The sequence below is a fragment of the Mastigoproctus giganteus genome, chromosome 14, assembly GCF_048544385.1.
Source record: "Mastigoproctus giganteus isolate SK-2022 chromosome 14, ASM4854438v1, whole genome shotgun sequence".
Taxonomy (NCBI): Eukaryota; Metazoa; Arthropoda; class Arachnida; order Uropygi; family Thelyphonidae; genus Mastigoproctus; species Mastigoproctus giganteus.
In genome coordinates, this window is record NC_143588.1 from 64,598,048 (window position 1) to 64,625,707 (window position 27,660).

Genomic DNA, 27,660 nt, shown 5'->3' on the forward strand with positions numbered 1-27,660 from the left:
CCACCGATTTTCACAGCGCTATCTCTAACCGTTTTGACACTAGGGTCTCCTGAATAGGGAAACTTGTTTTATAACCACCCGGTATATATTGTGGATACTTCTCGTCAGAGGGTTGCTGAGAGCTTCATATTGTCTACTTATATCACCGATGATGAAACAGCAATATACTTTTCCACTTGAACCGTGCTTTTTATTTCGAGTAGTACAATATGGAGGCAACTCGTGGTGAACGTACCTCCAAAATTTGAGTATAGGGTTGGTGATTTGATGTATTTTGACCTCTCTCTCTCTCTAGAAAATTTAATGGTTAATGATAATTGTTGTTTAACTGTTCATATTCTATTCCATTAAGAAGAAACTATCAAAAATATAGATTACTCACAATTTCAGAGGGTGCTTCTCTTAATCTATTTTCAAATAGAATTATTCGAAGTTCCTTAAATGTTAATTTTATTGTAAGCTATTAACCGAACGTTTTATTAATATTTATAACGAATTACTTTAAAAATAACACGAACATTTGCGCACATTAATGGCACAATTGTTAAAAAACACTTTTATTGTGGCTGTTGTAAAATACACAAGCGCCGGCTTTACACAAACATTTTCCAATAGTTTTGTATCAAAGGACTAAGTGAGCATAACGTCTTCTTGTACAGAACGGGACGCAGATAGCGGAGGGGACACAGATCGTCAACTCCATCCTGATGAAGATGGTAGTGCTTCCTAAACAGGTAAGAAAAAATACAATATTTAAAATGAAAAAAAAAAAAAAATTTTATTATTGAAACATTTTTGTAAATTATTCAAAAAACAAGCACTATCTAATGCTATTTTGGCTTCTAGAAATGGAGAAAAAGAACTTTCTCATCCTGTCTTCGTATCCTTAAGGCTAAAAGGATTTAAACATAATAAATCCAATGATTCTAATGCGTGCAGAAGAACAGAATTTGACTTTACCACAAGTTGCATTGATATTGCACTACTTTCAATGTCATTTATTTCAATTTATTAAAATGTCATTTACTGATTTATTTCAAATGTTGTGGTGTTGCTTTGACGTTCTGTTTGGAGACTTAATGGGCCCATCTTCAAATCACGGGTATTTCCAAAGGACCACATGCTATTTGTTTTAACAAATGTATCAGGGTTACTCGTGGTTAAATCGTTCTACTGCGAGCATTAAGATCATTGTATTTACTAGTAGTCTAAATCCTGCTGTTTACCAAAAGTCCTTGTGCTTTTAATTAATTAAAATAATACTTAATAAAGTTACAGTTTAGGGATCAGTGGCTCGTATCCCTAATACTCGTTCCTGGCAGTCAAAAATATCGGACTTGTACTGTAAATATTCTTACACTGTTAACTTATAGTTTGAAATGGGCAAATTAATCATAATCATAAAAATTAATAAGAGTTAATAAGCAGTGTATGCTTATAGACTATTATTTGACAACAAAAATCAATTTATTTAGATATTGAATGTCCCAATAATCTTAAGAGAGGGCTGCCCAACTGCGGGCCATAGTTATTCTTTTTGGCCACCTGTAAGTTGCAAATGTGAATCATACACGTATGAAATGTAGAATAGACAATGTCTATGTTATATGGAAAAGAAAGGCGCACAAATTAGTTTTAAAAAGTGACACCAAGGATCAATATAGAAGGAGGAAACTAAGGTTGAAGATAAACTTATCCAATGTCATAGATGCTTGTTGTAAATGTTTTTGCCCAAAGCATGTCACGTCACGGGACTGCTGGTAGCATGAATTGGGATGTTCTTTCAGCTCAATCAGAGACTGAGTATTGTATACCCTGTCCTTAAGACATTCTAATGATCACAAGGATTACGGTCTGGAGAGTAAGGTGCAAACACCCTGTCTCTCTTGAAGTGTAAGACCCATACGGTATCGGAGAAGACCACAGTGACATCAACCTGTAACGGTACACATTTCTGTACCGTGTGCTCCAATCTCATGGAAGAATGGTCCAATTATGAAGTTTGCTGTTAAGCCTTTTTTTAATTATTCCCGAGAAAACTAAGTACGGTTTCTGCATGCTGTTTTATCAGGAATAGAGGGGGGGGGGAAGAAAGAGAGAAGAAATATGACCGTAAATTTTTCTTAATGAAAACTCCAAGCACGAGAAATATTAGAACCTTGCATGGGTTGAAGGTTGAGACGATCATCTAGACACTGCCTATTCCAAATTCATCGCTGGCAATTCACCTTTAAGCCCAATTAATCACCTTGCAATCACCTATTAATCAATCTATTATTCAATCATCTATTAATCACCATTCCTACTGCTATTTTTGGTACCTTACCTAATGAAATGCATCGTAGTTCAAGATGCGTGTTCCAGGCAGTGATTAACGATTCTTGGTGGTTCTGTAAAATAACAACAAACACTATTCAAGTATTTAATACAACTTGAACCAATAAAATGTTAAAAAAATCCCACTACACAATAAAAATAATATTTCTCCACACGTCTAGACTTTTAAAATAGAAACAAATTCAAATTTTAGCTTGGCATAAGGTAACTCAAACCCAGACACCGTTTCCTTTACATTAACACCATAACTGAAAATTAAGTAATGTTTTATCCTTAAATTACTCGTATGTAAGCTATTTGAGTCGTTTTCAAAAATAAATCTAAACATTTTCTTGGGCTCTGGAATAACAAAACAAAAAATATATTTTTAATAACAATATTTACAATAAATTTGTGTATACTCGAGGCAAAATTCAAGGAAAGGCTCTCGGATCTTACCAAGTTTTATTTATATTAACTAAAATAACACACAATACTACAAATGAACTTACCTCTACAGCTGGTAAGAACACGCGTTTCTGATTAACATAAACTTTCAAATTTTGTTTCTGCTGTTTAACATGTGGTACATGTTAAGCGAATTAACTCCTGAACATTACTGTGCTTTCTTGGTTAACGCTTCTTGCTCTTTTGAATGGTAATTTTCAGTCATTATGAACTCATTAACACCCTCTTTAGCGAGAACAGATCCCTTAGGAAATGTTGCTGAAGGGGTGATCCTAACTGAGTCTTTTAGAGCCTACACGACCCTACAACCGAATACTCGTCGACTAGAAATTCTGTGATATGAAAACCACCAATATTCAACTGAATTTCCATTGTAAAAGTCAAATAAAATGGATGGTACGTGTAAGAGAAACATTTAAAGGGTGTACTTATCAAACTTCATTTTTAAATTAAAACAAACTTCATTTTGCATATTTTTATATATAAAATCAACAAATAACTTATTTGAAATATTATTTTATATTTTAAATACATTTTAGGATCGATATTTCTACTGTTAAAGCTTTTTTCTTTCTCCAGTAGTTATTTCAGTCATTAAGAACTCATTACCACCAACTTTAAACTTACAGCGAGAATAAATCCTTTCAGAATTTTTTTTCTAAGGAACGTGGATATTTGCTGAACCTTTCAGATAAGGGGTTTAAATATTTCAAAATCACTTTCGTTGTTATTATTATTATTATGAAAAATTAAAGTTATGTGTTCCTAGAAATATTTTCTGCAGCTTTCAGTCGTTGTGAATGAGATTCGATAATTCACCTTATGAATGACGTCATCACGTCATAACCACATTAAAGGTACGTCAATTTTGACGTCAATATTTAGTTATTACGTCAATGCCTAGATATACTTTTCAAACGTTTGAATTTTACTTAAAAGATCGTAATATAACTGAAAAATAGAACATAAAAATAATAAATGATGTTTAAACTGATTTAAACAAATCTTAAGATTTTAAATGTATTATTTATAAAAGTTTAACATATATGAATCATCATATGTGAATGCAGTTAATGCCCATTTGTAATTGGGGGGGAGGGACTGTGTAAAAAATTGATAAAAATTTAGTTTTGTATAAGATATGTTAGAAAAGTTTGGGCCACCTATTTTAGAACATAGATTAAAATTTCTATGTATTTAATTAATGTTATCCTAATATTAATTGCCTTGATGTGTAATTCTCTATACGAATAAAGATTATTTATTTACAAACCTTCCGATGACTGGAGGGAGAAATGTCGGTAGGAGATGTACTCCTGTGGAACGTCATTCTTTGGTGGGCGCCTCCGCCTCCTTCGACGGAACCTCAGTGCGGTGAGGAGCACAGAAAGAGTTAATATCAGAGCAGCACTAGCACTGCTGCCTAGGATAATCCCCAGTGTGGATAGAGTGACTTTTGTCTTTTGAGTTTTAGCCAGGGTTCGAACTTGGAGGCACTTATGGTTGTTACTGCTGACGTCACTATACGGCCTGTCGTCCCTGGTTACATAAGGGATCGGTTTACCCGATCTTTGTAGATAACGTCCCGATGCGGTGACACACACAGTATACCACGTTTCAGACGTCAGACCCATGACATTGTACCGTCTCTGGACGGCATCTAAGTTATGGCTCGCGACAGAAGCACGGGATGAGGTCACATGATATGTTAGGAGGAATTCATCTATAAGGGTGCCATTCTGCACCTCCCACCCCACTGTCATACTCTCGTGGTCAAGGTTCATGACCTCGAGGTCAGAGATGAATGGCGAAGGACAGATATCCACCGGGTGAAGAGATAAAATGGAGTGATCGCGAAGTCGGTCCGGTAGTGCACACACCAAGGTGTCCGAATCGTTGGAATCCGCTAGGAGGCGCATATGTTCTTGTGTCCATACCCAGAAACTTAGGAGGCGACAATCACAATGGAATGGATTCCCTGGAAGGAAATAGAAAAAATTCATTTTAATTTTATATTTTGGCTCTTTAAATGTAAACTTAGAATTCAATACAATTGCTGTAAAATTCATTCAGAAATCTCGCTCCAACTTTGGTATTTCAAAGTATTTGACCTAATTATTGAGAAATTAATTTTTAAACATGTATTCCAAAAATTTCTCGATACTACATACAATACAGATCTATCTGTGCGATAATAAACAGCGTGACAACAAAACAGACAGACGGACAGAATATCGGAAGTACAAAATAAAAAACTTGTTGGAGTGTATAACTGAAAGATAGATCCGAAAAGTATATAGCAAATAAATATTCGTTTATTTTATTTCCAGTGTGATAAATAGCTTTTATCTCAGTATTTTCTTACCTTGAAACTTCAGACACGAAATCTTCGACTAAAGACTTCAACTGATTTATTAATATTGTGTACTTTATTTTCTAGGTTAATGACAGGTTTTCTGTAAAAAAGGTGGGAGGGGGACTGAATTGCTCAGGGGACTGATGGCTGAAGCAGTTTTCTAATTTTTATTAATTACATTTATTAATTAACTGTATGTCAAACATAAAAAGTAAAAGTTAACGAGATCAAGCAAAACTCCACAAGTTACGAGTACTTGGTTGAAATGCATTATTAATGGCTTTCAGAGGGGGGTAAAAAAAGAGTACGTGGTGGCGAAGGATCTCTGAGATTGCTTTTTCAGAAGCAAGGGATTGCTCTAAGTTCTGTCTAACAGTTTTTATCGTAGGATGCATAATAAAATGAGGTAACCTTGGTCCTGTTTAAAAGGGATTTGCTTTTAAATAACATTATAAAAATGAAATTATCATATGGTGAACTTTGACCTTAGAAACGAAGTAGGTTTTTTTTTTTTTTTTTTATAAGTGGATATTTACTTCGGGATATTTCAGAAGTCAGAACTGTAGCAGAAACTTCGTGTTTTAACCTGTCTGAGGTCACGAGAGACTGCAATAGCGTACGTGAACTGAAAAAATAATAAAAAAAAAAAAACAGAAACTGTAACTTTGCAGTTGGGCAGCTTCTGCATAAATTAGACCGAATGCTTTTAGTCTGAAATAGTCATGTGATTTTTGCGAGTAGCTTATAAAAGAAAAATCAGATTTTTTTTTTTTTAGCTTAAAAGCTTAATTCTCGACGGAGTGCAGTAAAGGAAAATAAATAAGATCGAAATATTCCACCGAAGTGATTCTTTCCACTTATTTTTGTACGATCAGCCGAGATTTATTTTGTGTTCTAATGATTACTAATTGGATTAGTATTTGTAAAGACAAAAGAGTGCACAAAGGAAGCTTGCATTGCATCATTACGTATCTGAAGAAGTGAATATCTATTTGAATATCTTAAATCTGAAGAAGGTGCACTCGAATGTGTATTACGCTGGTGCCCAAAAGCCACAGAATCAAACGCAAATAAATCATAAACAGTCTATCAGATCACGACTTTCGTTTAATGTCTTTATGATACACAAAGGATTGATAAATACAGCGTGTGATCTGTGTGGGTTGCAGTACAGCCATAATATAGAATTCATGATGAGAAAGAGATCGCCAATTACTGCTGGAGGTATCAATACTTCTTATTTACTAGCAAAATCGGTGAAGCTTTTGGAAGACCTGAATTGGCAACGCTCCTGCCTAAAGCATCCCATGCATGCTCTTTGGATCGCGGTCCTGAGGGATCTGGATGGGCACTCCACACGAGCCATACTCGTCCTCTGGAGATCACTGCAAGAGTTGCGTGGACAAGCTTTATCTTACATTAAAAGATAATCTGTACCAAAAGGCAAACAAACTCCAAAGATCTCGTTTTGATATCTTGTACTTGTGAGAGTTCCTCGTGGAAATACGTGAAGATCTGTACAGCCGTGGACAGCGATGCTATCACCTGTAAACATGCCTCTTCAGCGATGTTAGTGGGATGCAATGTGCCTTGCTACCTCGGACCTTGGGCACCATGTAGTCACGTGCAGCTGTAAAGTACAGTACTTGCTCACTGAACAAAAGATTAGAACAATCTTCTGTTGTTTTAAACACACTATGACCGTGGCAGTAGAAATTCTGATGGCCGAGTTAGAATCATCCTTCTGGCTTAGTTTGCTATCCAAAATGGAAGTGGAGGATTTGAAAACCTCTGGTGAAATAAATTTGCCCATAATATTCTTTACATTATTTAGGAGTAATGATCTAAGTAGTTGGATACGAGGAGCATTTGATTCAAGAGTTGAGAGAGGGAGTTTTTATTTCAAAAGTTCACTCGTATACCTTATTCGAGCCAGAAGAAACATGAAACAGCTTTTCCATGTGTGTAAGGATAACTGCTTAGAGTTATCATCCTGTTTGGACTGCTTCGGATTGCTTTTAGCCGAAGTTTAAGAACTTTCGGTAACATATTTCTGTTCAACGTGCCTGCAGATCAGCACAACTCAGAGAAAGATTATGTTCTTTGACAAAGGATATGGAAAAACATTCAGCATGTATGACAATATCATTTTCGCGATGAAACGCGACGTCCTCGTGGGCAGTACAGTGATTATAATTATCGCCCTCCCCACACCGGATGGAAGGGGACCGAGTTCGAATCCCGTCAGTCAGTTGAACTTTTTTTATTCTCTGGAGGAAAAAAAAAAAAAAATCAAGATATTTTTGCCCAGAAGAGGAAACTGGCAGATAATTTAAACGTAGTTTTGTTTAAGAGAGAGAAAAGGGGAAAAAAGCACATAAAATTGAATAATATTCACTTTATTTTATAATAAAATCATTAAAATTTTTAAAAAAATGTGAAAATTTCGATGAATCTGTGTTAAAATCAAAGTTCACAATAGTTATTTTAAAACAAAGATATACACAATTTTTTTTCTTATTATTTTTTCCCTATAAGTAAGGTATCTCCCAATAATATTTGGCAATTTCTCCTTCTTGGAAAGGGAAATCGACAATAATTCCCTTTTAAAATTTCCTCTTACAAGAAGGAGAATGAAGCAATAAGCAATAAAAATTCCCCTTTTAAAAATTTCTCCTTCTTGGAAGGGGGAATTTTTAAAAGGAGAATTTTTATTGCTTCATCTCATTTATATAAAAAAATTCCCCTTCCAAGAAGGAGATTGAAGCAATAAAAATTCCCCTTTTAGAAATTTCTCCTTCTTGGAAGGGGGAATTTTTATTGCTTCATTCACTTTGGAGGGGGGGGGGAATTGGAGCTTTGTTGTATTCTATATTACGTATTTATTGATTTATAATTTCTTATTTTATATATATTTTTTAAATCTTGTTATTTGTAAAACCCTTGGTGTCATTAACGTAAGGGAAATTTTTAACTGTTGGACGCGTGCTGTCAAACACTAAATGTCATTAAAATAAAGACAGTTTTTTTCTCTCTCTGTTTCAATTTCGTATAGAAAAGAAAACTGGTTAAAACCTTTTTCGCACAATTTTTTTAATACGTTTCTTTTTTCTTTTACACAGACGAATAAAATTAGGACGAGCCAAAAAAAAAATAAATAAAACAACTCCATGTAAGATATTAACCCAAATTCATAATTATACGATGTTAGAAAATTAATTGCTTCAAAACTTAGACTTAATAAACATCAAAATAAAATCAAACAGATAGATGGCAAGATGATGAATCAATCTCTAAATTATGTTAATGTCTGACTGTAGTAATATTCACTTTATAAGATTTTCCTCAGACTTTAAAATTATCCTCACTCAAACTGGTCCCTTGAATATTAAAAATACAAAGAAAGAAATCTCTTCTTTCGTCTTTATTTTTCTGTGTTTGCATTCAAATTTTATTTGCTGCAGAGTTTAAAACAATTTCTTCCCAGCAGAGTTTTGCTTGGTAGTTTCATTTATGTCGGCTTCATCCTTCCCCCCACCCCTTCTTGCTGAAGGCATGGGTTTATGTTTCCAGTGTAATGCAATGAACGAGTAAATGGGGATGAATAAGACGAAAGGAGGAAAAATGAAGGGCGAACTAAAAGCATTATTTAAACAAAATTACGATTTTCTGTCGTCAAGAATATTGCTGCACAATGTCCCGGGCAGCATAAGGAGACGAAAAAATAAGAGAACTTTAGGGAGATTGCCTTCTGTCTTATGAAATATGCAGCACTCGAGACAAAATTTAATGACCTGTTTTATGTCCGTCGTAGATTTGGGCATCAGAGGTTCGTTGCTACTTTTATATCGAAATAACTTTTCTGTTTTGGTTTATTTTGGGACGCCAGTTAAGTTCGCTTTGAGTTTCTTTACTTTATAGAAATATTAAATCGGTGGAATAAATAAATGATTGAGTATAGGCAAGAGGTTAAGAAACTGTTTTGTAGAGCCAATAGTTTATTCTCGGTACAAGAAATATGAAATAATGCGAACAAAGAGAAATATTAGCCTTGCTCGCATTTTGGCTTTGATTGCCAACTTTATTTTAAGGCTTAGCATTATCCAAAATAAAAGTGGCGTAGTTCGTGTACTGCAGTAATATTTACGCGAGTTGAATAGAATATATATTTTCTTAGTCTAAGGCAATGATTAAATCGGTGTTCAGACTTTAAAAACTACAGTCGCCATTTTGTGTTAAACTTAAAATCAACAATTAAAACGAGTTTTATTTTCACATTGGCTTTTCTAACCAATAAAATAAACTGATTTTTTTTTAACATAGATAAAAATCTACCGAAATTAACTTCCCATAAGACCTTAGATCCCAACCTTAGATCAATATCCAAAATAAACGTTGATGTAGCTCTTACCTGAGAGACGAAGAACAGTGATTTTCACCTCGATAGGAGTCAAAACATTGGAGTTGAGATTCGTTAACTTATTCTTCTGAAAATTCAATTCTGTTAGAAAGGATAAAGCCCCAAAAGCGCCAGGTTGCACCCAGTGGATTTGATTTTTCTCGAGAGACAACGTCTTCAAGTTATACAGTTGTTGAAAAGTGCTGCCCTCGATTTTGCTAACATGATTTGACGACACATCCAGATGTTCGAGGTGATTTAAATCTTCGCTGAACACCGGTAATTCCACAAGCCGGTTATTAGTAAGATTAAGAGATTTCAACTTCCGCAGTCCGTACAAACGTTCCTCGGGGAGAATGTCGAGGTCGTTGTAGCCTAAATCAAGTGTCGCTAGTCTCTCGAGAGGTTTAAAGGCTCCGGGGGACACTTTGGTGATGCGGTTATGTCTCAGAGATAGAGAGAGTAAGTTGGGAAAGCCCAAGAAATCGTGAGAGGCGATGACAGAAATATTCCCGTGATTGATGCTTAGCTCTTCCAACGCAGGAAACGTGCCCGAGGCACTCAGATCCTCTCGTATTCGGATGACGGGGTTACGGTTGAATGATAAATATTTTAAAGTCGGCAGCGGAGAGTGAACAAGTGTGTTGGGAATAAAATAGAGTAGATTTGAGTCCAGTTTGAGTCTCTCTAAGGAGTGTAAATCCTCGAACACGTCCAGGAATAGAGACTTCAGAGTGTTGTTCGATAACTCAAGTTCTTTGAGCTTCGTCAGATTATGAAAAGCATCACCGTCGATATGAGAAATAGAGTTGGCGTTCAGCAGCAGTTTCTGCAAGTTTCTATTTCCTCTAAATGCCAGACTTTGAACCGATGTGATCTTATTGACGGGCATCGATAACACCTCGAGATTTGGCAGAAGTTCAATGGCTGAAGAGGGAACTTTGTCAAATTCGTTGTTGTTCAGATACAACTCCTTTAAGTAGCTTAAACTGTACATATGGTGGGCTTCCAACTGTCGGATGTTGTTTCCATCTAGTCTTATCACTAACAAGTCGCTCAGTGGCTCAAATAAACGTCCAGTAACGAGGCCCAGTCCTGTGTTTTTGGCACTCAAGGACACCAGTCCTGATAGGCCATAAAATATATTGTCACTAACTCCTGTTAGGTTATTCCCGGAGAGGTAAAGGTGTTTTAGTGATGGAAGAAATAGAAAATCGACCCGCGCATTAGACAATTTGTTGTCGCTGATATCCAAAGTGACCAAAGCAGAGAGTTCTAGAAACGATCCAGCTTCTATTTCCTCAGCCATGACATTATTTAAAAGAAGTTCGTGTAAAGGTAGCGACCCTTCAAACATATATTTTCGAACTACGTAGATCTGGTTGTGTGATAAATGAAGAATCTTCAGGCTTTGTAAACTTTGAAACGTTTGTGGTTCAATGTCCATGATACGATTATGGGATAAGTACAGTTCCTCTAGATTTTCCGTTCCTTTGAACATGTCCACATTGAGATGGTTCAAGTTGTTGTGCTCCAAGTTGAGATACACCAGCTGTCTCATACCAATGAACGTGCCACCCTCTATTGCCGAAATAACGTTATGATCTAAATAAAGTTTCTGAACTTCTACCAAGTCCTGAAATACTTCCGGATGCAACTTCTTGAGACGATTCCAGTTGAGCCATAGAATTTCCATCTTGTTCTGACCCCGAAGACTATTGGCATGCATGTTTGTGATCTCGTTATGTGTCAGTTGAAGTGACCTTAGACTCGATGGATATCGACTTAAAATGTCTTCGATTTCTATAAGTTTGTTTCCTTGAATATTCAAGTGTTGAAGGTTGGCCAGACTTTGAAGCGCTTCCATTTCGATCACTTGAATTCTGTTGAACTGCAAATGAAGTTCTTGAAGATTAGGAAGGGAATAAAACACCCCTTTTTTGATTGCTTTAATGAGATTATTCTGTAATCTCAAATCACGAAGCTCCACCAATTCTTGAAGTGTTCCGGGTAATATTTCCGTTATTAGATTATTGTCCAACGACAAAGAGCGAAGTTCTCTGTTGTTTTTGAATAGTGTCGGATGGATTTCTCGTAGTTGATTGAAGGACAGTTGTAGCTGGTAGAGGTTATGCAGGGAATAAAACGTACCACACTCAATATGAGTGATTGCATTATTCGGGGCGAAAAGCACCGCAATTTGCGAGCTGTTACTGAAAGAAGAATTTGTGAAGGTAGATATGATGTTATTAGACAGGAACACCTCTCGGAGGTTGGTCAAATTTTGAAAAATTCCGGACTCTATGGAGTGCAGGTGATTAAAACTGAGGTCCACCGTTCTTAGCTTGCGTAGAAAGCTAAATACTCTCCTTCCTAGGATGGCGATGCTGTTATGACTCAGGTCTAACGTCTCCAGCTCGCGAAGATGAATGAAAATGCTATCGTTCAGTGAAGTGAGTCTATTCATATACAGTGTGAGAGACGCCAACCGTGGCATTGTGATGAAGCTGCGTTCGTCCAGAACGCGTATCTTATTGGAGCTCAGATCGAGTCTCTGTAACCCAGTGAACCGAGTGAAGCCATCGTCCGGGATATCTTCGATCTCGTTCCACACAAGTCTTAAGGTCTTGAGCTGGCGAAGCCTGCGGAGAGCGCTCAAGGGAAACCTTCTGAGTCGGTTATTAATCAGTATTAGTTCCTCCAGGGTATTCTCTAACCCCCCGAACGCGTACTCCGTGAGAGAGTCGATTTTATTGTTCTGAAGGTTGAGACTCGTCAACTGCAAGCCGTAGAAAGCGTAGCTGTCGACAGTGGTAATGATGTTGGAATCAAAATCGAGTGTCCGCAGCGTGGTCAACTGATTAAGGGCCCCTTGAGGGATTTCTTGAAGCTTGCTGTTCACGAGAGACAAGCTCTCGAGCATCTCTTCCAGTCCGAGGAACGCCTGCTCGTTTATGAACTGGATTTGTGTGTAAGATATCTGAAGGTGAAAGACGGTCATGTTCTGGAACATCCCTCCCGGCAGTACGGTGACGGAAGAATCCAGGTGGTAAATGCTTAAAGATTTGATCGGAGACGTGATGAGAGACAGTGTAGCTTGGATCTGATCCAAACCCGTATTCGGACACTCTAGGAATAGGCCGTCCTCGAACTGATAACAGGGACACCAGGGACTTTTTTCCCATGGAGGGCACCCTCCTTCCACTTCTTCCTCTGTGTTCACTAAGGCGTTAAACATGAACCCTAAAAGGATGATTTGGATTGCGGTGCGGACAAGCAAGCCTGGCGGTAGGGACATAGCTCATTTCGTTTCATCTGTAATAAACAGAAGAAAGGGTATGTTAGAATCCAGACATTTTCACGTTCATATATTTTAAATATTAATACTATAAACTAATTTAGGACTAAGTTACGATGCGTGCGCAATTGATTGGCATATAATGGTGAACAAATCGATATTGAGTCTTGGAATTTCAAGAAAATTATCATTATGGGACTTGAGCACATATTATGTTGAAAATATTAACTTCTAATTAACTCACTCTCTGCTGTTTTGTGTCTGTTGTAATTCAGCTTGTAACACTTAAATTGGGAAATTTTTAAAAACAGAGCCGAACACAGCTTTCAAAATTTTCATTCTTTTTCCACTTTTAGCAAACAATAGTTTTCATTGGCACGAACTAAACTCATCACGTTAGAAATAGTGCACACCCTTATTATAAAAACAAATACATATGCGTAGTACATTCAAAAAAGTTCCCGAAATCGCACACCGATATTTATATGATTTGCGCTACGGCCTTAAGGTTTCGTGGGGAATTGACCTTGGTGCGCACGCGTGCCCAACGGGAACTGACTTGATTACGTCACTGTCTGTAGGCTCAGTACACAATCCTGACACAAGATTTAGCGATGCGTCGCGTGTGCGCTAAGTTTGTTCCTAGCTTGTTGGACGATCAAATGGATTGCAGGAAGGCCATCGCAGGTAATTTGTTCGAAAAATCTACTCAGGATCCGAGCTTCCTAAGAAAATTCGTTATTGGGGATGAGAATTGGGTGTTCGCCTGCGACTCCGGGACAAGGGGAATCATCCAAACCGCGCACAGAAATTTCCCAACGGCCCAAGAAATCTCGTGCAACAAAATCCAACTTCAAAACCATGTAGATCGTTCTTCTTCGATGATGAGGACATAGTGCACCACGAACTTGTGTCTAAGGCGAGAAGCATTATTGCTGCTTACTGCGTCTAGGTTTTACTGTGGAGGAGTTTTCATTTAAGTGACTTATTGGCACTTAATATTAGTGGTCAACCGTATACTTTTGACAATATTCATGGACAATCCAATTATCACAGACCAGTTGTTTCCTGATGACCGTATGGAGGAAGATTCTCCTAAACAGGGCAGATAATTTGCATTATTTGGCCCATAGGATATTGAACTATTTAATCTGGAAGAATTAAGGCAACTGCATTCTCACGCCAATGTAAATAAGTGTCCAAGTGTGGACTTAGTAGAAAATAATGCCATATTGAAAATGGTTGATCATTTTCCAAGTTTGATTTTGAATATGTATGATAAATTCTTGCTACAGGGGATATTCCCAGACTTTTGGAGTAGCCCTGTTGAAATTATCATATAAACTAGGAAAGAAAGTGACAGATCCGAGAGGGTATAGGAGTGTTCCAGGTTGTCATAGGATAGCCTATGCGGACGATTTGGTCTTTTAACTCTAAGATCATGAGATCTCTCATGATCTTAGAGTTAAAAGGTGAGGAAATAATGCGTAATTTCTTGGAATGGGCTGATAGAAATAAGTTAATTTCTGATACTAAAACTTTAATGATGGTTTTCAGGGGCAAATTAAATTATGAAAGGCTGCTGGTTGAAGGCAAACAGATTCCCCTTGTACAAGGGCACCCTCAATTAAAAAAAAATTGAGTAAGAATGCCCTGCATCTATTTTATAAAGCTCTGTTTTTACCTATAGTATATCTGCATGGTTTTTTAAGATAAATAACATTAAGTTTAAACAAAAACTTATATAAATACAAAGGTCCATGTCCTTAGCTATGTATAAAATATGTAAAACCGTTTCTACTAATGCTTTTCAGGTAATTTCTAGATTGATGCCATTAGATTTATATGCAACTTACAGAGCCCTTTGTTACCATTTAAAAAAAAGGGTAAACACTCAACTTTTGTGGATATCACTGAGATCTTACTTTAGATTTATCTAAGGCTAAGAAATTAATTATGAACAAGTTATTGAAACTGTGGTGACAAGGTTATGCATTCCCGATGTACTGTTTGCTCATGATAATAAGAAGACTAAATGGTTTCTCCCTGAAATGGAAGCCACTTATTTCTTAACTGGACATAGTTCGTTAAAAATGAAATTGTATCATTTTGGGTTAGTAACTGATCCCTTTTATCATTGTAATCTAGAGGAATCACGGTCTCGTATAATGTTTCAATGTGCTTTATATGAAGAGTGTTAGCCATTCCAAATTTTGAAAGAGGTTAGGAAATGGCCTTACGTGCTCTAAAAAAATACGATTTGAAAGAATGTTTCTAACCTTGGGAAGACCGATGGAGTGTGTTAGTGAAATGCAGAAAGGCAGTACGAAAATAAGTAGTTTAGTAAGCCTAACCCTCCCCTCAATGAACGTTTGTAGTAAAATTCGAACACTGAATGTATCTAGTATTTATAGTTTTCAGGTGTATGCATAAATTTATGATTTTTCAGACGTTTTATAGAGCATATAATTATTGTAAAAAGCATACTTATTTTTATAAGAAAGTCTGTTTCTAAGATTTGTATTTATAAGCACTTCGTAGTTAAATAACACTAGAATAAAATAAAAAAAAAAAGAGTTGTCAGTCCTCTTTAAAAGTGGATCCCTGAAAAAAGAAGAAAAAATGTTGAGATAAGCTTTGAAGTTAAGATGCTCACAAAGTTGAAAGTTATTAGCGTCGAAGGAAAAACTGCTACTTTCAAACTCTTTGAGGCACTTAAGGTGAAGGAAGGTTTTTATATTGTAGCGTCAACAAAACTGAAAGTCGTACAGCTACTTTGTCATAAGCAAAGCTTTCTTGGCATGCTAATCCTTATTCAGTGGAGAATGGATGCTACACGAATAACTTGGCGCTGCTTAAGAACTGTGAGAAATTGTTAAAACATGCCTTGAATTGCCCGTTCCCCCTCCAACATCACTATCTAAATCATCTTTGCAAAGAAGTATGGATTTTAATGTGTTATTGATAGACCCGTGTGAAAACGCATTTATATTTGCTAATGCTCGTAGTCTTTTGTAATACTATTATAAGACTCTCTAATATCTATTTTATATGTCTGTATACTTTTAGAATTTATTTGCACATTTACGAAATCACGTAATTCGCATCTGGGTGATTAATGACGGTTGCTATTCATTTTCTCACATTAAGTTGTAATTAATTGAAGTAGTGCATCCATTTATTTCACAGTACTTCTACTGAGAAGTAATTATCAAAATATTTTTTAGGTTTATTTTTTATACATTATTAATAGCAGTGGTTTGTCTCATTATTCCTTTACTCGAAATCAATACAAAAAAAAGTTCTTCTTGGTGAATGTTTATCAATAAATACTCAGTCACTTAATAATCAATATTAATAGAATAACAAAATACACGCAACACTGGTAATTAATATTAACTTTAAACGTCATTTCCCCTTCTCTTATACTGTAATACGTCATTTCCGCTTTTCTCTAATAATGGTGTTTGTGGAAAATAAATTGGTTTTTGCAGATTTGAGAATTATTTTTTTATTTATCTCGATAATTATTAATAGAAATAAAATTTTAAAAAAATGTTTTATTTACAAGTTTCTTTTATATAAAAATTCTTTTCATCTTTTGAAAAATAAAGAAAAGTTTTAAGTCAAAATTTGAAGTCGTTCAAAGAATTTAATTTAAGATAAAATCGTTTCCCCAAAGAAAGACCAAAGATATCTAGATTTTCCCATCTTCATCGCGAAAACTATGAATATAATAGCGCAATATGGAGTGGAACGTTTCAAATAAGGAAAAAGGGTTCACTTTTTGATAGCATTCATTAATCTGAAAGTTGTTACATATAAAATGTTCTTTGCAATCTCAAATTTTTCTGTATTTATTTAGAAATGGTCCAGGTTTAAGCTGAACAACAGATTGACATTAAACGGACGAAAATCCCAGTTTCTCTGGCAAATCATAGAAAAAGAGATGGTGGTATTTAATGATGGTTAAAATGAATATTTTCGAAAACAATGTGCCCTTGGAGTTTTCCCTCTAGTGCTTACCAAGCTGACTTATCTCGATCTCTAGTTGTTTCATGGTAAGGAACGAAGGTGTTGCCACAGTTCTTTAGTAAAAGAGCGATTACAGAGATTAACGAGGTCTGCTCGAACTCTCAGATCGATTCTGCAGGATTATTGATCGAGATTAACCAAGTGATGAAGCAGTTTGGTCCAGGGCTGTACGTACAGTCTCTTTAATGTCCTCTGCCAAAGGAATGATGGGAAATGTCTTTTGCATCACTTCTTTCGTATAGCTCTGAAACTTAAATTATTTATCGGATTAATGTTTCTCATCTTCATAATTACATCTGTTTACAAAGACGGGTGACGTCTGAGGTAAACGTAAACCTAGAGAGAGAATTTTATATAGGAGAGGATAAAAAAAATAATAGTAAACATTGTTTCTATCAGATTTTCTTCAGATATTCGGAGCTGTGCGCGCGTGGTGGGCTGCTATGGTTTGCTGCAGCACATTTAATTTAAAACTGGAGGAAAGGAAGCGAAAAAAAGAGAATTTCAAATAAGGGACACATAAATCCAGACTCTGACTTCCCGAGCACGTGAATTAAAAATGTCCATGAGCGAGATTTCAGTTCATTCTCCTGTCAAGCTCCGGGAAGGGGGGTGAGAAGAGAAAGACTTCAATAAGAGCAAGCTTAAAGCTAAATCTAGTGGAAGAAGGGAAGGTTGTGGAGGAAGAGAACAGTATCTCCTCTTCTTGAAAGCGCATGTTTTGTGGGTGTATGTTTCTCAAAGACGACAGCACGGAATCAGGTTGAAGGGAGCGGCGAGTTTGGTGTCGACGAGAGCGGTGAGTAAGCTCCTGAATTATTTATAACACCGCCAATATTGTCCTGTCGCATTAATAGGCGCGACGTAGACCGTAAATTCTGTGCGGTCAGCCGAAAATGTGGCCCCTTACTGGTCTTTTTTGGGCCCTACCTTTTTCCAGCTTAAAAAAAAAAAAGTTTTCACGGTGGATTTTTCTAGAGTCGAACACGCAAGCAATCACATCAAGCAACGCGATGATTCTGCATTTTTACCTACTGGCAATCGAATAAGTAAGTAGGCGCCCTGGTCTTGTTTTGTCACTGATTTATCTCTCTCTCGAGATATCTCGCTTTGTGCGAGAAGTTTGGGAACTAGAAATGTACAATGAAATGAATGGCCGGGCACGTGTGTTGTTTTTGTTCATTTCTCTATGTCACGCGTTGTCTCGTTTTTCTCGAGAACTATAAAAAAGTAGAGTTTGTTTAAGCGAGAAATACAGCAGCTGTTTTAAGAAGCTGGTTAGTCAGCATTAACTGCTTGCCAACTCTCTTAAATGACTAGTCGTTGAATAATACTTGCAGTTGGCGAGGATGTTGCACGTACGACTAACATAGTTTACGTGTCAATGGACCCATTAGTTTGTAAACAGCAGGAAGAACTCAAGCAGTTTATTTTTGAGAAAAAGTTAAAGAAGCAATTCCTGCGTTTTGGTACAGGTCATGGGAGTGATTAAAACGACTTTTTAGGAAGTTTGTAGTTTCTTGTAGACTAAATAATCAAAAAGGGAACTTAGAATAAGTGTAACTGTAAGCATGCAGGCGTTTTGAGTAAAAGAAAAGGTGATTGTAGCATAACCACAATGAAAACTCAACCAAATAGAGCTCGTGACGTCATTGTGGTTGGCATTGTGAATTGTAATTTTATTTTCAATCCATCAATATCTTTATATAAAATGTTTGCATTACTGCATTCTTTATCAAGAGATAGAATTTATACTTATAATGAACACGTTCTGTCCATAAAGTTTATACAAGATATTTGTTACCACAATGTGAAATTAAAAATCAGTAGCTGATTCATTATGTTATTACTTTTTATAAAAAAATAAATTAAGAAATAAAATTAATTTATTTTATTATTTTAAAAGCAAAGTTTTGAAAAAATGTATTTAATAGATGGAAATATCTATAGACACCATTTTGTTTGTTCCCGAAGTGTTATAAACAGAATGGTGATCATTCGATAATACATCAGTGGGAAGGAAGGAAGTTTTAGTCAACAAAGAAAAAATAAATAAATAAAAGTTCATCATTCTATAAATGCCATTTTTAAATTAAAATAGAAATGTCTGCACAAATTCTGAATTACAATAATAATAAAACTATCTAGATAAAACTCGTAAACCTAAAGATAACTTAAAAGAAATAGAGGATGATAAACATTTTAAATTAACTTGGAAATAGTTTATGGACAATTGTCATAGCTAGTTTTTAATTTTAAATGTTTATTTTATGAAAATCTTAAACATGAAAGGTAATACGACCTATAACGTGAGTTTATAAAAAGTGAGAAGCTGAAGGAAGATTGGCATTAAAGTTGAATGTTTGTACATTATAATTTTGAGGAAGTACGTATGAAGGAAAATTGGTTCAAAGTTTGGAGTGGGACAGTAAATGGATGGTGCACGTGTTCGAATTGATTTAGAAGGGGGGGGAGTTATAGAAGCCAATTGATTTCTCAACTGTATGAGAAAGAGTGGAGAGAGTTTGTAAGATCCGCGTCATTAATTAATGTGATTGTTCTCTTTTCCAATGGAGTCGAGAAGACAAAAAGGTTATGGGGCACAGTTTTAGCAACGATAAGATAATGGTGGGCTGGTACCCTGGTTTCACGTGCCCGCAGCAATAATAAAACTTGACTGCATATGGGTAGAAGTAACCCCAGAGAAACGTACCAACTGTGTGGTACTACACTTAAGGTGGTAGAAAATGAAAAAGACCTGGGAGTAATTGTGCAGTCAGATATGAAGTTTTCTGAGCAGTGCAGACAGGCTGCTAGGGCGGGTCATGGGGTTTTGTCAATGATTATATAGGAATTTTGCTAGCAGGGAAAAGGAGGTGATTGTCGCTCTGTATAAGGCAATGGTCAGGCCACGCCTTGAGTACTGCGTACAGGTCTGGAGGCCTCATTTTAGGAAGGATGTAGATTTGCTTGAGCGTGTACAGAGAAGAGCAACACGATTGGTGAGGGGAATGAAGGGATTCTCTTACCAAGAGAGGCTTAAGTTCTGCAAATTGCAGTGGCTGGAGACTAGGCACCTGCGCGGTGATCTGATTGAGGTCTATAAGGCCTTGAATGGGTTGAGCACGCTGAATTCTGATGGGATCCTTCCACTTGTTCAGATTACCAACCTACGGGGACATAAGTTCAAATTAAGAAAGGACAGATGTAGAATAGATGTGCGGAAATTTGCCTTTAGCCAGCGGGTGGTTAATTGCTGGAACAAACTTCCATCTGTCGTTGTGGAAGTTGATAGGTTAAATAAATTTAAGGAGGAACTGGATAGGCATTTGGAGGGAATGGTGTGATTTTTTTTTTTTTTTTTTTTTTTTGGCTGATGCTGCATAAGCTCCTGCACTTGCTTTCTTGCATCATGTGCCACTACTACTTAATTTTATGTACATAATTCAGCGTATTATACTTTTTGTATGTATAATACAAAGTATTATGTAAATTAACCATTAATTTAGCATTCAATAACCTAAGAAAATTCACATGTTATTAATATTCTGCATCCATTAGGTTTTATTTTTAATTAAAACACCATTTGTAGTCGGTAGCTTATTGTTTCCGATAATCTAATTTTTTTTTAATGTGAATTTAATGTTTCAGCACTCTTACGCCCTAATTATAACAATGTTTAATTAAAGTGGGTGTATCTAAATAAAGGTGACCCGATAAAAAAATCTGTTCAAGAACATACAGAAACAACTAATTAGGAACTCGATTTTCTTGTAACATGTAAACAGATTTTCTTTTTTCGAAATAAAATTTATTACAACGTGAGGAAGGGAAAGTAGAGGAAGATATCCACAGGGAAATTAAGAAAGAGTACTGAACTCGCTGGCTAAAAACCTCTTACAATCTGGTCTAAACATCTTCCCCTGTAATTTGAATTTATGTACCCTCTTTGAGGGTGGTGGTGGCACTCGCCGTTCCCTCATCATTGGGTACGTAGCTCCCGAAACGTTGTCGTGTGGGTGGTTGAGGCTGACAGCTTGGGGAATTTCAAAAGTTAGCTGTTTCAGTAAAAGCACGGGGCCATTCCTTGCACTCTACAACTAATACAAATTGTAAAGATTTTCTGCAGAATTCGAATTTAACACTTCATGTTAATTTTCCACAATAAATCGATGAAACTGTATTTTCTTTCTTTCTGCCGAATTTCAGCTAGAAATATCAAACCCAAACCAGGAAACAACAGCTGTGTACTAGATAACAAAAAACATTATCTTCCTTTTGTTTGTTTCTTTAAAACAAACACATTTTCTTGAATGCATCGGCAAGAAAAACTTCCGAAATTATTAGAACGACAGCTGCACTTATGTGGGGGGAAAGAAAAGAAAAAGAGAAGAGTTAAAAAGAGCAAACCGCAAGATAATCAAAAGTTAGTTGTGTGAGAGAGAAATATTTGTGATTGATTCTTATTGTGGTAGCGCGGTGTCTTAATGAAATAAGCATGCGATGGAAAATGAAAAAGAAATGCAAGCACCGAGTGAAGAATTCCGCTTCGAAGAAGATGAGTAATGCGATATTTTTAGACGTTCGCTGAAGCGAACAACTCTTGCAAAGAAATAAATAGAATAGTAAATTAAACGCATCTCTTGTGCCACTACAATTAAGACAAGAATTCCCCTCGCATTTTTATTCAATAATTCAGTCCGCTTATTTACGAGAACGCCATGAAAGAGACGCTGTTTATTGGACGACCAAACAGCTGAATATTGAGTTCGGATTCATGTCAACGCAGCAATTAACAACTCTTTGCAAGGGTCCAGTCACATCTTTTATGGGGCTTTTTCCCTCAATTAACTTGAGCAATATCATCAAAGTGAACTCCAGCTGGTTTAGATGTATCAGAATTGACATTCAACAGTCTGTCTTCTATTTTCTCAAGCCCCTCGAACAATATTTGCTCGGAGCTGTATATAACGGAATATTGTTTTTGCTGTAGCAGTTGTCCAACCTCCTTTGCCAATGGCATTCCTGTTTACTTTCACAACAAAATCTACCCTTCTTACAACTCTTATTCTCGTTCTAAATGTGCTAGGACAACTGCGCGAACAAATATTTATTTCTGCACTCCTTTGACGGGTGTATGAGTGTTGTCAACGGCGGCTTACGCGTTCCGGTCAACAGCAGAAGCATGGCTTTCGCCCCCCTCTTCTATCCCTCCCACTCAGTACTCGAACTTGACGGATGTGCTCCGAGCCTATTTCTTCGGCCCACTTGATCTGCCCTTCACTCTACAGAACATCAAAGTCAACAGCTGGAGCCTGCTTCTTTTCTGAGCATTTCTATCGCGCGCGCTCTTGAAACGACCCTAGCCATTTCTATCCAGCTGTTGGTTTCAACCTTGTCGTAGCGAAGCGCCCTGTAATGGTATGGAAAAGGCAGAGCTGGTATCGGTAGAATAGCGGTTAGGCTTACGCTTCATATCTTTCTTTTCCCCCGGTCTGGGGGCCCTTGGAGAATTTGTCGAAATCCGAGAAGAAAATGGTCTCCGATAAACGAACCTTATAGAGAAAGTGGGTGGAGGGAAAGATTTCAGTCAAGTCTACATTGACTGACGTGGCAATGTACTAAAAGAAAGATCCAAGTACCACTCCATAAAAGACATTTCTTAGTTCTATAAAGAGATTAATCTCAATAAGAAACTATTTAAAAACGTATGACTTACTGGGCGGTTCCTCTTGAGACTTCGAACATTTTGTATATGTCTGAAAGTATTCCAGAGCCCCCATTATTTTGTCCCTTTCAGTATCCTGCGATTTTTCAGTTTCGAGAACACTAATAAATCATAGGGAGCTAGATCTGCAGAATAAGGAGAGCGGGAAAAAACAGTCCACTCATTTTCACCCATTCGCACTAGCCTGAATGAGTGGATTTCTGCCCAATATTGATATAGCTGTGTTTCCATCCTCCTTATCATCAATCTAAACTTCCTCTTGTTCCCGGAACTAAATTTCCTTCATCCAATGGATGAAACTCCCGAAACAGGAAATTCAGTAATGAGTAACAGCAGCAGAATCGCTGGACCTGCCATGTCAAGAAGACTACTTCGGTAGGGAAGTCGAGTGCTAACTTGGGGCCCCCTTGTCCGTGTGCTAATGTGTTCACGTGCAGATGTGAATCTTAAGATTAATTTTAACAGAAATCAATAAAATAAAAACATTTTTATACGTTTCTAATTTTTGCCGACTAATTAATAAATATATTTCATTAATGTAATATTAAGATATCGATCGGGCCCTTTGAAGAATCGTGGGCCCGGCTATTGTAAACCCAACCTGTACTTCGGGGGCGAAAAAACAGCACGGACTACCCAATAACTTATTTTAGTCTTCTAAATACAATTGGGAAATATTTTAATCACAGCTCACACTGCGAGCTGTGATTTAAAAAAAAAAAAAAATTCACAGCTCTGTGTGAGCTGTGATTAAAATCAAGAGGTTAAGACATTTTGTACAGCTTGGTGGTGTCGAATTCTTAATGCATTAATCTTAACAGAATCTGACATTTGTTGACAGGTTAAGCTGAAGAGAGTAAAATAAAGCGTTCACTACGATATCCTGTGCCGGAGATCCGCCGAGGGCAGCATCCGAGCTTTTGTTGACGAAACGAACCTTATTAGTAGATAAATCTTCGTTGTAGTGGCACTTCTCTTGGCCACAAATCGAACGGTGTGTCTTTGACAGAAGAAACCCAGCGGTGATCAAACCCCACTTTTCGCCGCACTCCGTCAACATATTTTCCCTTCGAAACCCCTTCGTCGATCTCCTCCCCGCTGATTTCGTAAGCAAGCATTGAATGGAAGTAATGGCCTCTTGTGTCTTCAGTCACAAATCTGTGCTCTTCCAACAAGCACGGTCTGCAACCATTATTGTACACAATGTATTGCTGCAATCGGCTCAATGCAACAGTAAGCCCTACCCCTAGTACTTCGAATGTATAGATGACTGCTTGTAGGACTGCTATCGGGGGAAAGGGGGGGAGAAGAGAGAGATTGCATGCTTGTAATGTGTGTGTGCAGCAGGCGTATGATGTGTCAGAGCACTGAACTAAGCTCTGTGATACATTGATTTCTGCCCCACCTCTTTTAACGGCTGTTTCTAAATCTCTCGCCATATCTCGTTTTGAACGAGATATGGCGAGAGACGTTATTAAATTGATCCTTTTGAGGCAGAAGGAGCAATTGATTTAAACACTAATTTTGGTAGCTTATTCCGCGTATACTAAATGATGGTAAATGCTTTCCAAAATAACTCTTAAAAAATTGTAGAAATTCTACTGGACTTTTAAAAAAAAAAATTAATTTTCTTAATACACCCATTTGCAGTTTTTCTCGTTTCAGTAGTATTATTATTAAAGCAAGCTCAGGTGGAATGTATGGCCATCTACAAATTTTCTGTCTTTAAAATTAGAAGAGGCGTTGCCTAACAGTATAATGGCAAACAAAGACGGATTATCTAGAATCATTAAGCAAACCTCTAAATCCCTAAGCTGTCAATTTGCAATCAGAGATGAAGCGATTTCACCTTAACTCTTGGCGTTCCTCTAACCACACTCCTTAGCACCAAAAAATAGCAAGAAGAGTATAAAAATCTTCCTCTTCCGTAACAAATGAAGACTTGGGTCGCTTCCCAAGGGATATTCTGGCTCACGGAAGTTCGACCATTAAGAGAGCAATGCGTGCTTCTGTTACAAACGCGACCGGCCACGCACCAGAAGACTATAGCATTTCCGGCCAACAGTCGAGCCCAGTGAGTGCCCCCCCCCTCGCCAAAGTCTTCATTAAGGGAGTCTGTGAGAGCTTCAACTAGTCTAGTTTCTGGTATGTTGCTTCCTTCAACAGAGTGAACAAACAGCGCACGTGAGAGTATACGAAGGACGATTGGGGGCACGGGGGAGGAAGGTATTGCTTTGTCAACCGGAGAACTCCCTCTTATTGGAACACTGGAAAGACAGCTTCTGGTACAATGCAGCGATTCGTGAAATCTGACAGTTAGGAGAAACGAACGGAAAGAAAACGGCACTAGAGGGAGAGTAGACCCACGTGATCTAGATAAATGGAATTCGGATAAGTAATTAGCCCAGAATACCTCTCTGGTGATCCATTTGGAGCTCCTTTAGAAAGAGCGTAGTAAGTTTTCCTCTGTTATTACGCCTCCTGCGTAATTTGAATTTGAGGAATAATTTTTTTCCCATTTATACTGCAGAAGTTTATGTAATGGAGTCTTTAGTCGATAGATGGCGCAAAATGATCCAGGTTTTCTAACGCATTAAAAAACTACTCGGATAATAAACATGGCGCCCGTTTAATTCTTTAGTCGAAGGAATTAAATTATCAAAAGATTAGACAATTTTAATATAAATGAAAGATTCTTATTTATAATTTCCAGTTTCATTAAAATTGTCGTTTCATGCTTTCATCACGAGGAAAGCTTTTGAAAATTGTTTTTCGGCCTATGTTACCATTCTGCTTTTAGAAAGCCATCTGTTTAATGTATCCGTTTATCATAATAAAATATCTAAACGAACATCAAAGCTGGCTAATGTCAAATCAGCACTGAACTAGAGTGGCTCGTGGCTATTTGTTACAATAAACTGACACCATATTTTATTTAGATATCCACGGAAAGTAGACTGCTGTGAAAGCATTTTTAATGAGTCAGGGAGCTTGGACGAAATGGGCTTTTTAACGAGTTTTCAATGAAATGTTCCAATCTTATAGATGAATATCATTTTCGACTCTAAATACGTATTTCAACTGCTTTGCTTAATGACTTTGAGATGACAGAGTATCGTTTTCGACGTAGAGGGGCTTCAAAGGTGGGTTCGTTCGGTAACTCAATAAATGAGTTTGCGCCCTAATGTGTGAATAATTTCTAATGAATCGAGGAAAAAAAAAAAAACTGTGGTCCATGATGGACGCTTTGCATTTGACTGTTTTTCATCCCGGGATTATTTTAACAACCAAAGCTCATCTGAGCTGAAATGGTCATTCGATTAAATCAACTTTCAATTCTCGCCCATCCGGTTTTAACCAATTAAAAGTATTGATTATCTCAAAGAAATGGAATGAAACAGTCTTTGCATCAATACGTTTTTTATTTCAGTTGTCTGCGTAGAGGATACTTGGGACTATCCACAACTGTTATCGCCTTGTGGAATCAAGATAGATTTAGCCAACAAAGAATAAAATTATTGCACCCAACTGCAATCCTCTTGCCAATATCCACTTGTTTTTTCGCTTAAAACGTATCCGTGAAGAACGTAAGCATCGGACAACCCACGAAAGAATTCCAGAGAAGAAACTTTTCAGCTCCATTTGACAGATTATCCTTCATGACTGAAAATTTGTTTCAGTCTTAGCTTCCACTCTGGGAAAAATGATTTCTAAGGAGATTAAAAGAGGTATTAAGTCTCTACATCACATTCTATGTTGCCATCAACACCTACTGTTTGCCTGATAACAGCCCGTCTGTTTTAGGTAATGTACTGCATTTTATAAGCGTACTTTCCATTTTCCCACAGTTTGTCGGAAGTTGCAGCAACTAAAGGTTAAAGTCGTTGTTTACGATTCACTTCCCGCGCTTGCAGCATCTCATCTAGCGTCTGTTGTGCTAAATTTCGTAATGGCATGCAGCATAGCTGGTGCCTAGTCAGCACTTGCGAAGTATTCAGTGAACAATGGATACACGCCAGCGAAGGGGGTTGAGGGGGGCTTTCGCACGGCTGTGTTTTCGATCTGCCGTCAATGGGCTCATAACAATTTTGCTTGATGTTGCCACGACTTTCCTGCTAACGTTCAGTACAAAGGGGAAAGTGAAATGGGGTAAGAGAAAGAGCAGCAAAAATATTTAATAATACGAATACGCCGCATTAATTTTTGCTTTTCTCTTCTAAATTCGCATTCATTTACCATTTTATACGATAAAATAAACATAGTTTCAAATTAATGTTTTGGAAATGAAGGGATTCGAGTTCAGTTCTTTACAGGGGACATATCTAGGGATATTCTATAGTACGTTAGCTTACATGAAGTAGTCTGCTTTGATGTAGTGCGCCTACAAAGATAATTGTTAATGGCAGCATCAATGCTTAAGTTGGCCACCTCTAATGGACACTCAGTAGATCTGCTCTACTAAATGTCTATTACAAGATCCACTGACATCTACTACGGTCATGGAATCGGGGCCATACAAAAGGAATAAATGACCTGAGATTAGGCACGTCAATGTATCTTCTTAACTCCGATGAAAAGGAAGGGAAAAAAGGGAACGTTGTGATTAAATGCCTCAAAAGAAATTAAGGTAGAATTTGCAGGAACATTATCTTCAGACTTTAAGGTCTTTAAACTAGTGTTGCTAAAACTGTTTCTCACTGCTTTTGAGTTCCAAATGTTTGCTTCCGATACCATAATTCTGCGTTAAGTTAAACGAATAAGGGGGAAGGGGGAGTAATTTCCAAAAAGCATCCGCCCTACGTACTTGTCGATAAATCTTAACTGACAACGCAGCAACCTTTGCAGAAAAGTACACGCAGAACTGAATTTATCCAGCATTATTTAATTTGTTAAATTCTTTAGACAAACTACGATAATCTTTGTGTGCAATCGGGCGTCCTCAAAACCAAAATAGGTTTCCTGCCGTTAGTGTTGATAAATACTACTTACACAAAATATAAAAATGTACGTACATCAGCAGAAAGTTGTCCATGTGTAATAGGAGTTAAATGACATTATAG

At 37.0% G+C, this 27,660-nt stretch overlaps 2 protein-coding genes across 2 annotated transcripts in view; one reads left to right on the plus strand and one right to left on the minus strand.

Annotated features, from left to right (window-relative positions):
* Positions 1-593: 593 nt before the first annotated feature.
* Positions 594-27,660, minus strand: part of LOC150075175 (uncharacterized) — a 57,727-nt gene continuing 30,660 nt past the window's right edge. Inside the window, exons 2-5 of the mRNA XM_090389298.1 lie at positions 9,552-12,854; positions 4,058-4,762; positions 2,327-2,390; positions 594-726 (exon numbers count right to left, since the gene is read on the minus strand). Coding sequence (XP_090245424.1) covers positions 2,347-2,390; positions 4,058-4,762; positions 9,552-12,837 — 4,035 coding nt within the window. The 5' untranslated portion in view covers positions 12,838-12,854 and the 3' untranslated portion in view covers positions 594-726; positions 2,327-2,346. The remainder of the gene's footprint in view (positions 727-2,326; positions 2,391-4,057; positions 4,763-9,551; positions 12,855-27,660) is intronic.
* The window catches only part of LOC150075176 (uncharacterized), a 69,074-nt gene continuing 54,865 nt past the window's right edge, over positions 13,452-27,660 (plus strand). Inside the window, exon 1 of the mRNA XM_090388386.1 lies at positions 13,452-13,524. Within this exon, the coding sequence (XP_090244512.1) occupies positions 13,452-13,524 (73 nt within the window). The remainder of the gene's footprint in view (positions 13,525-27,660) is intronic.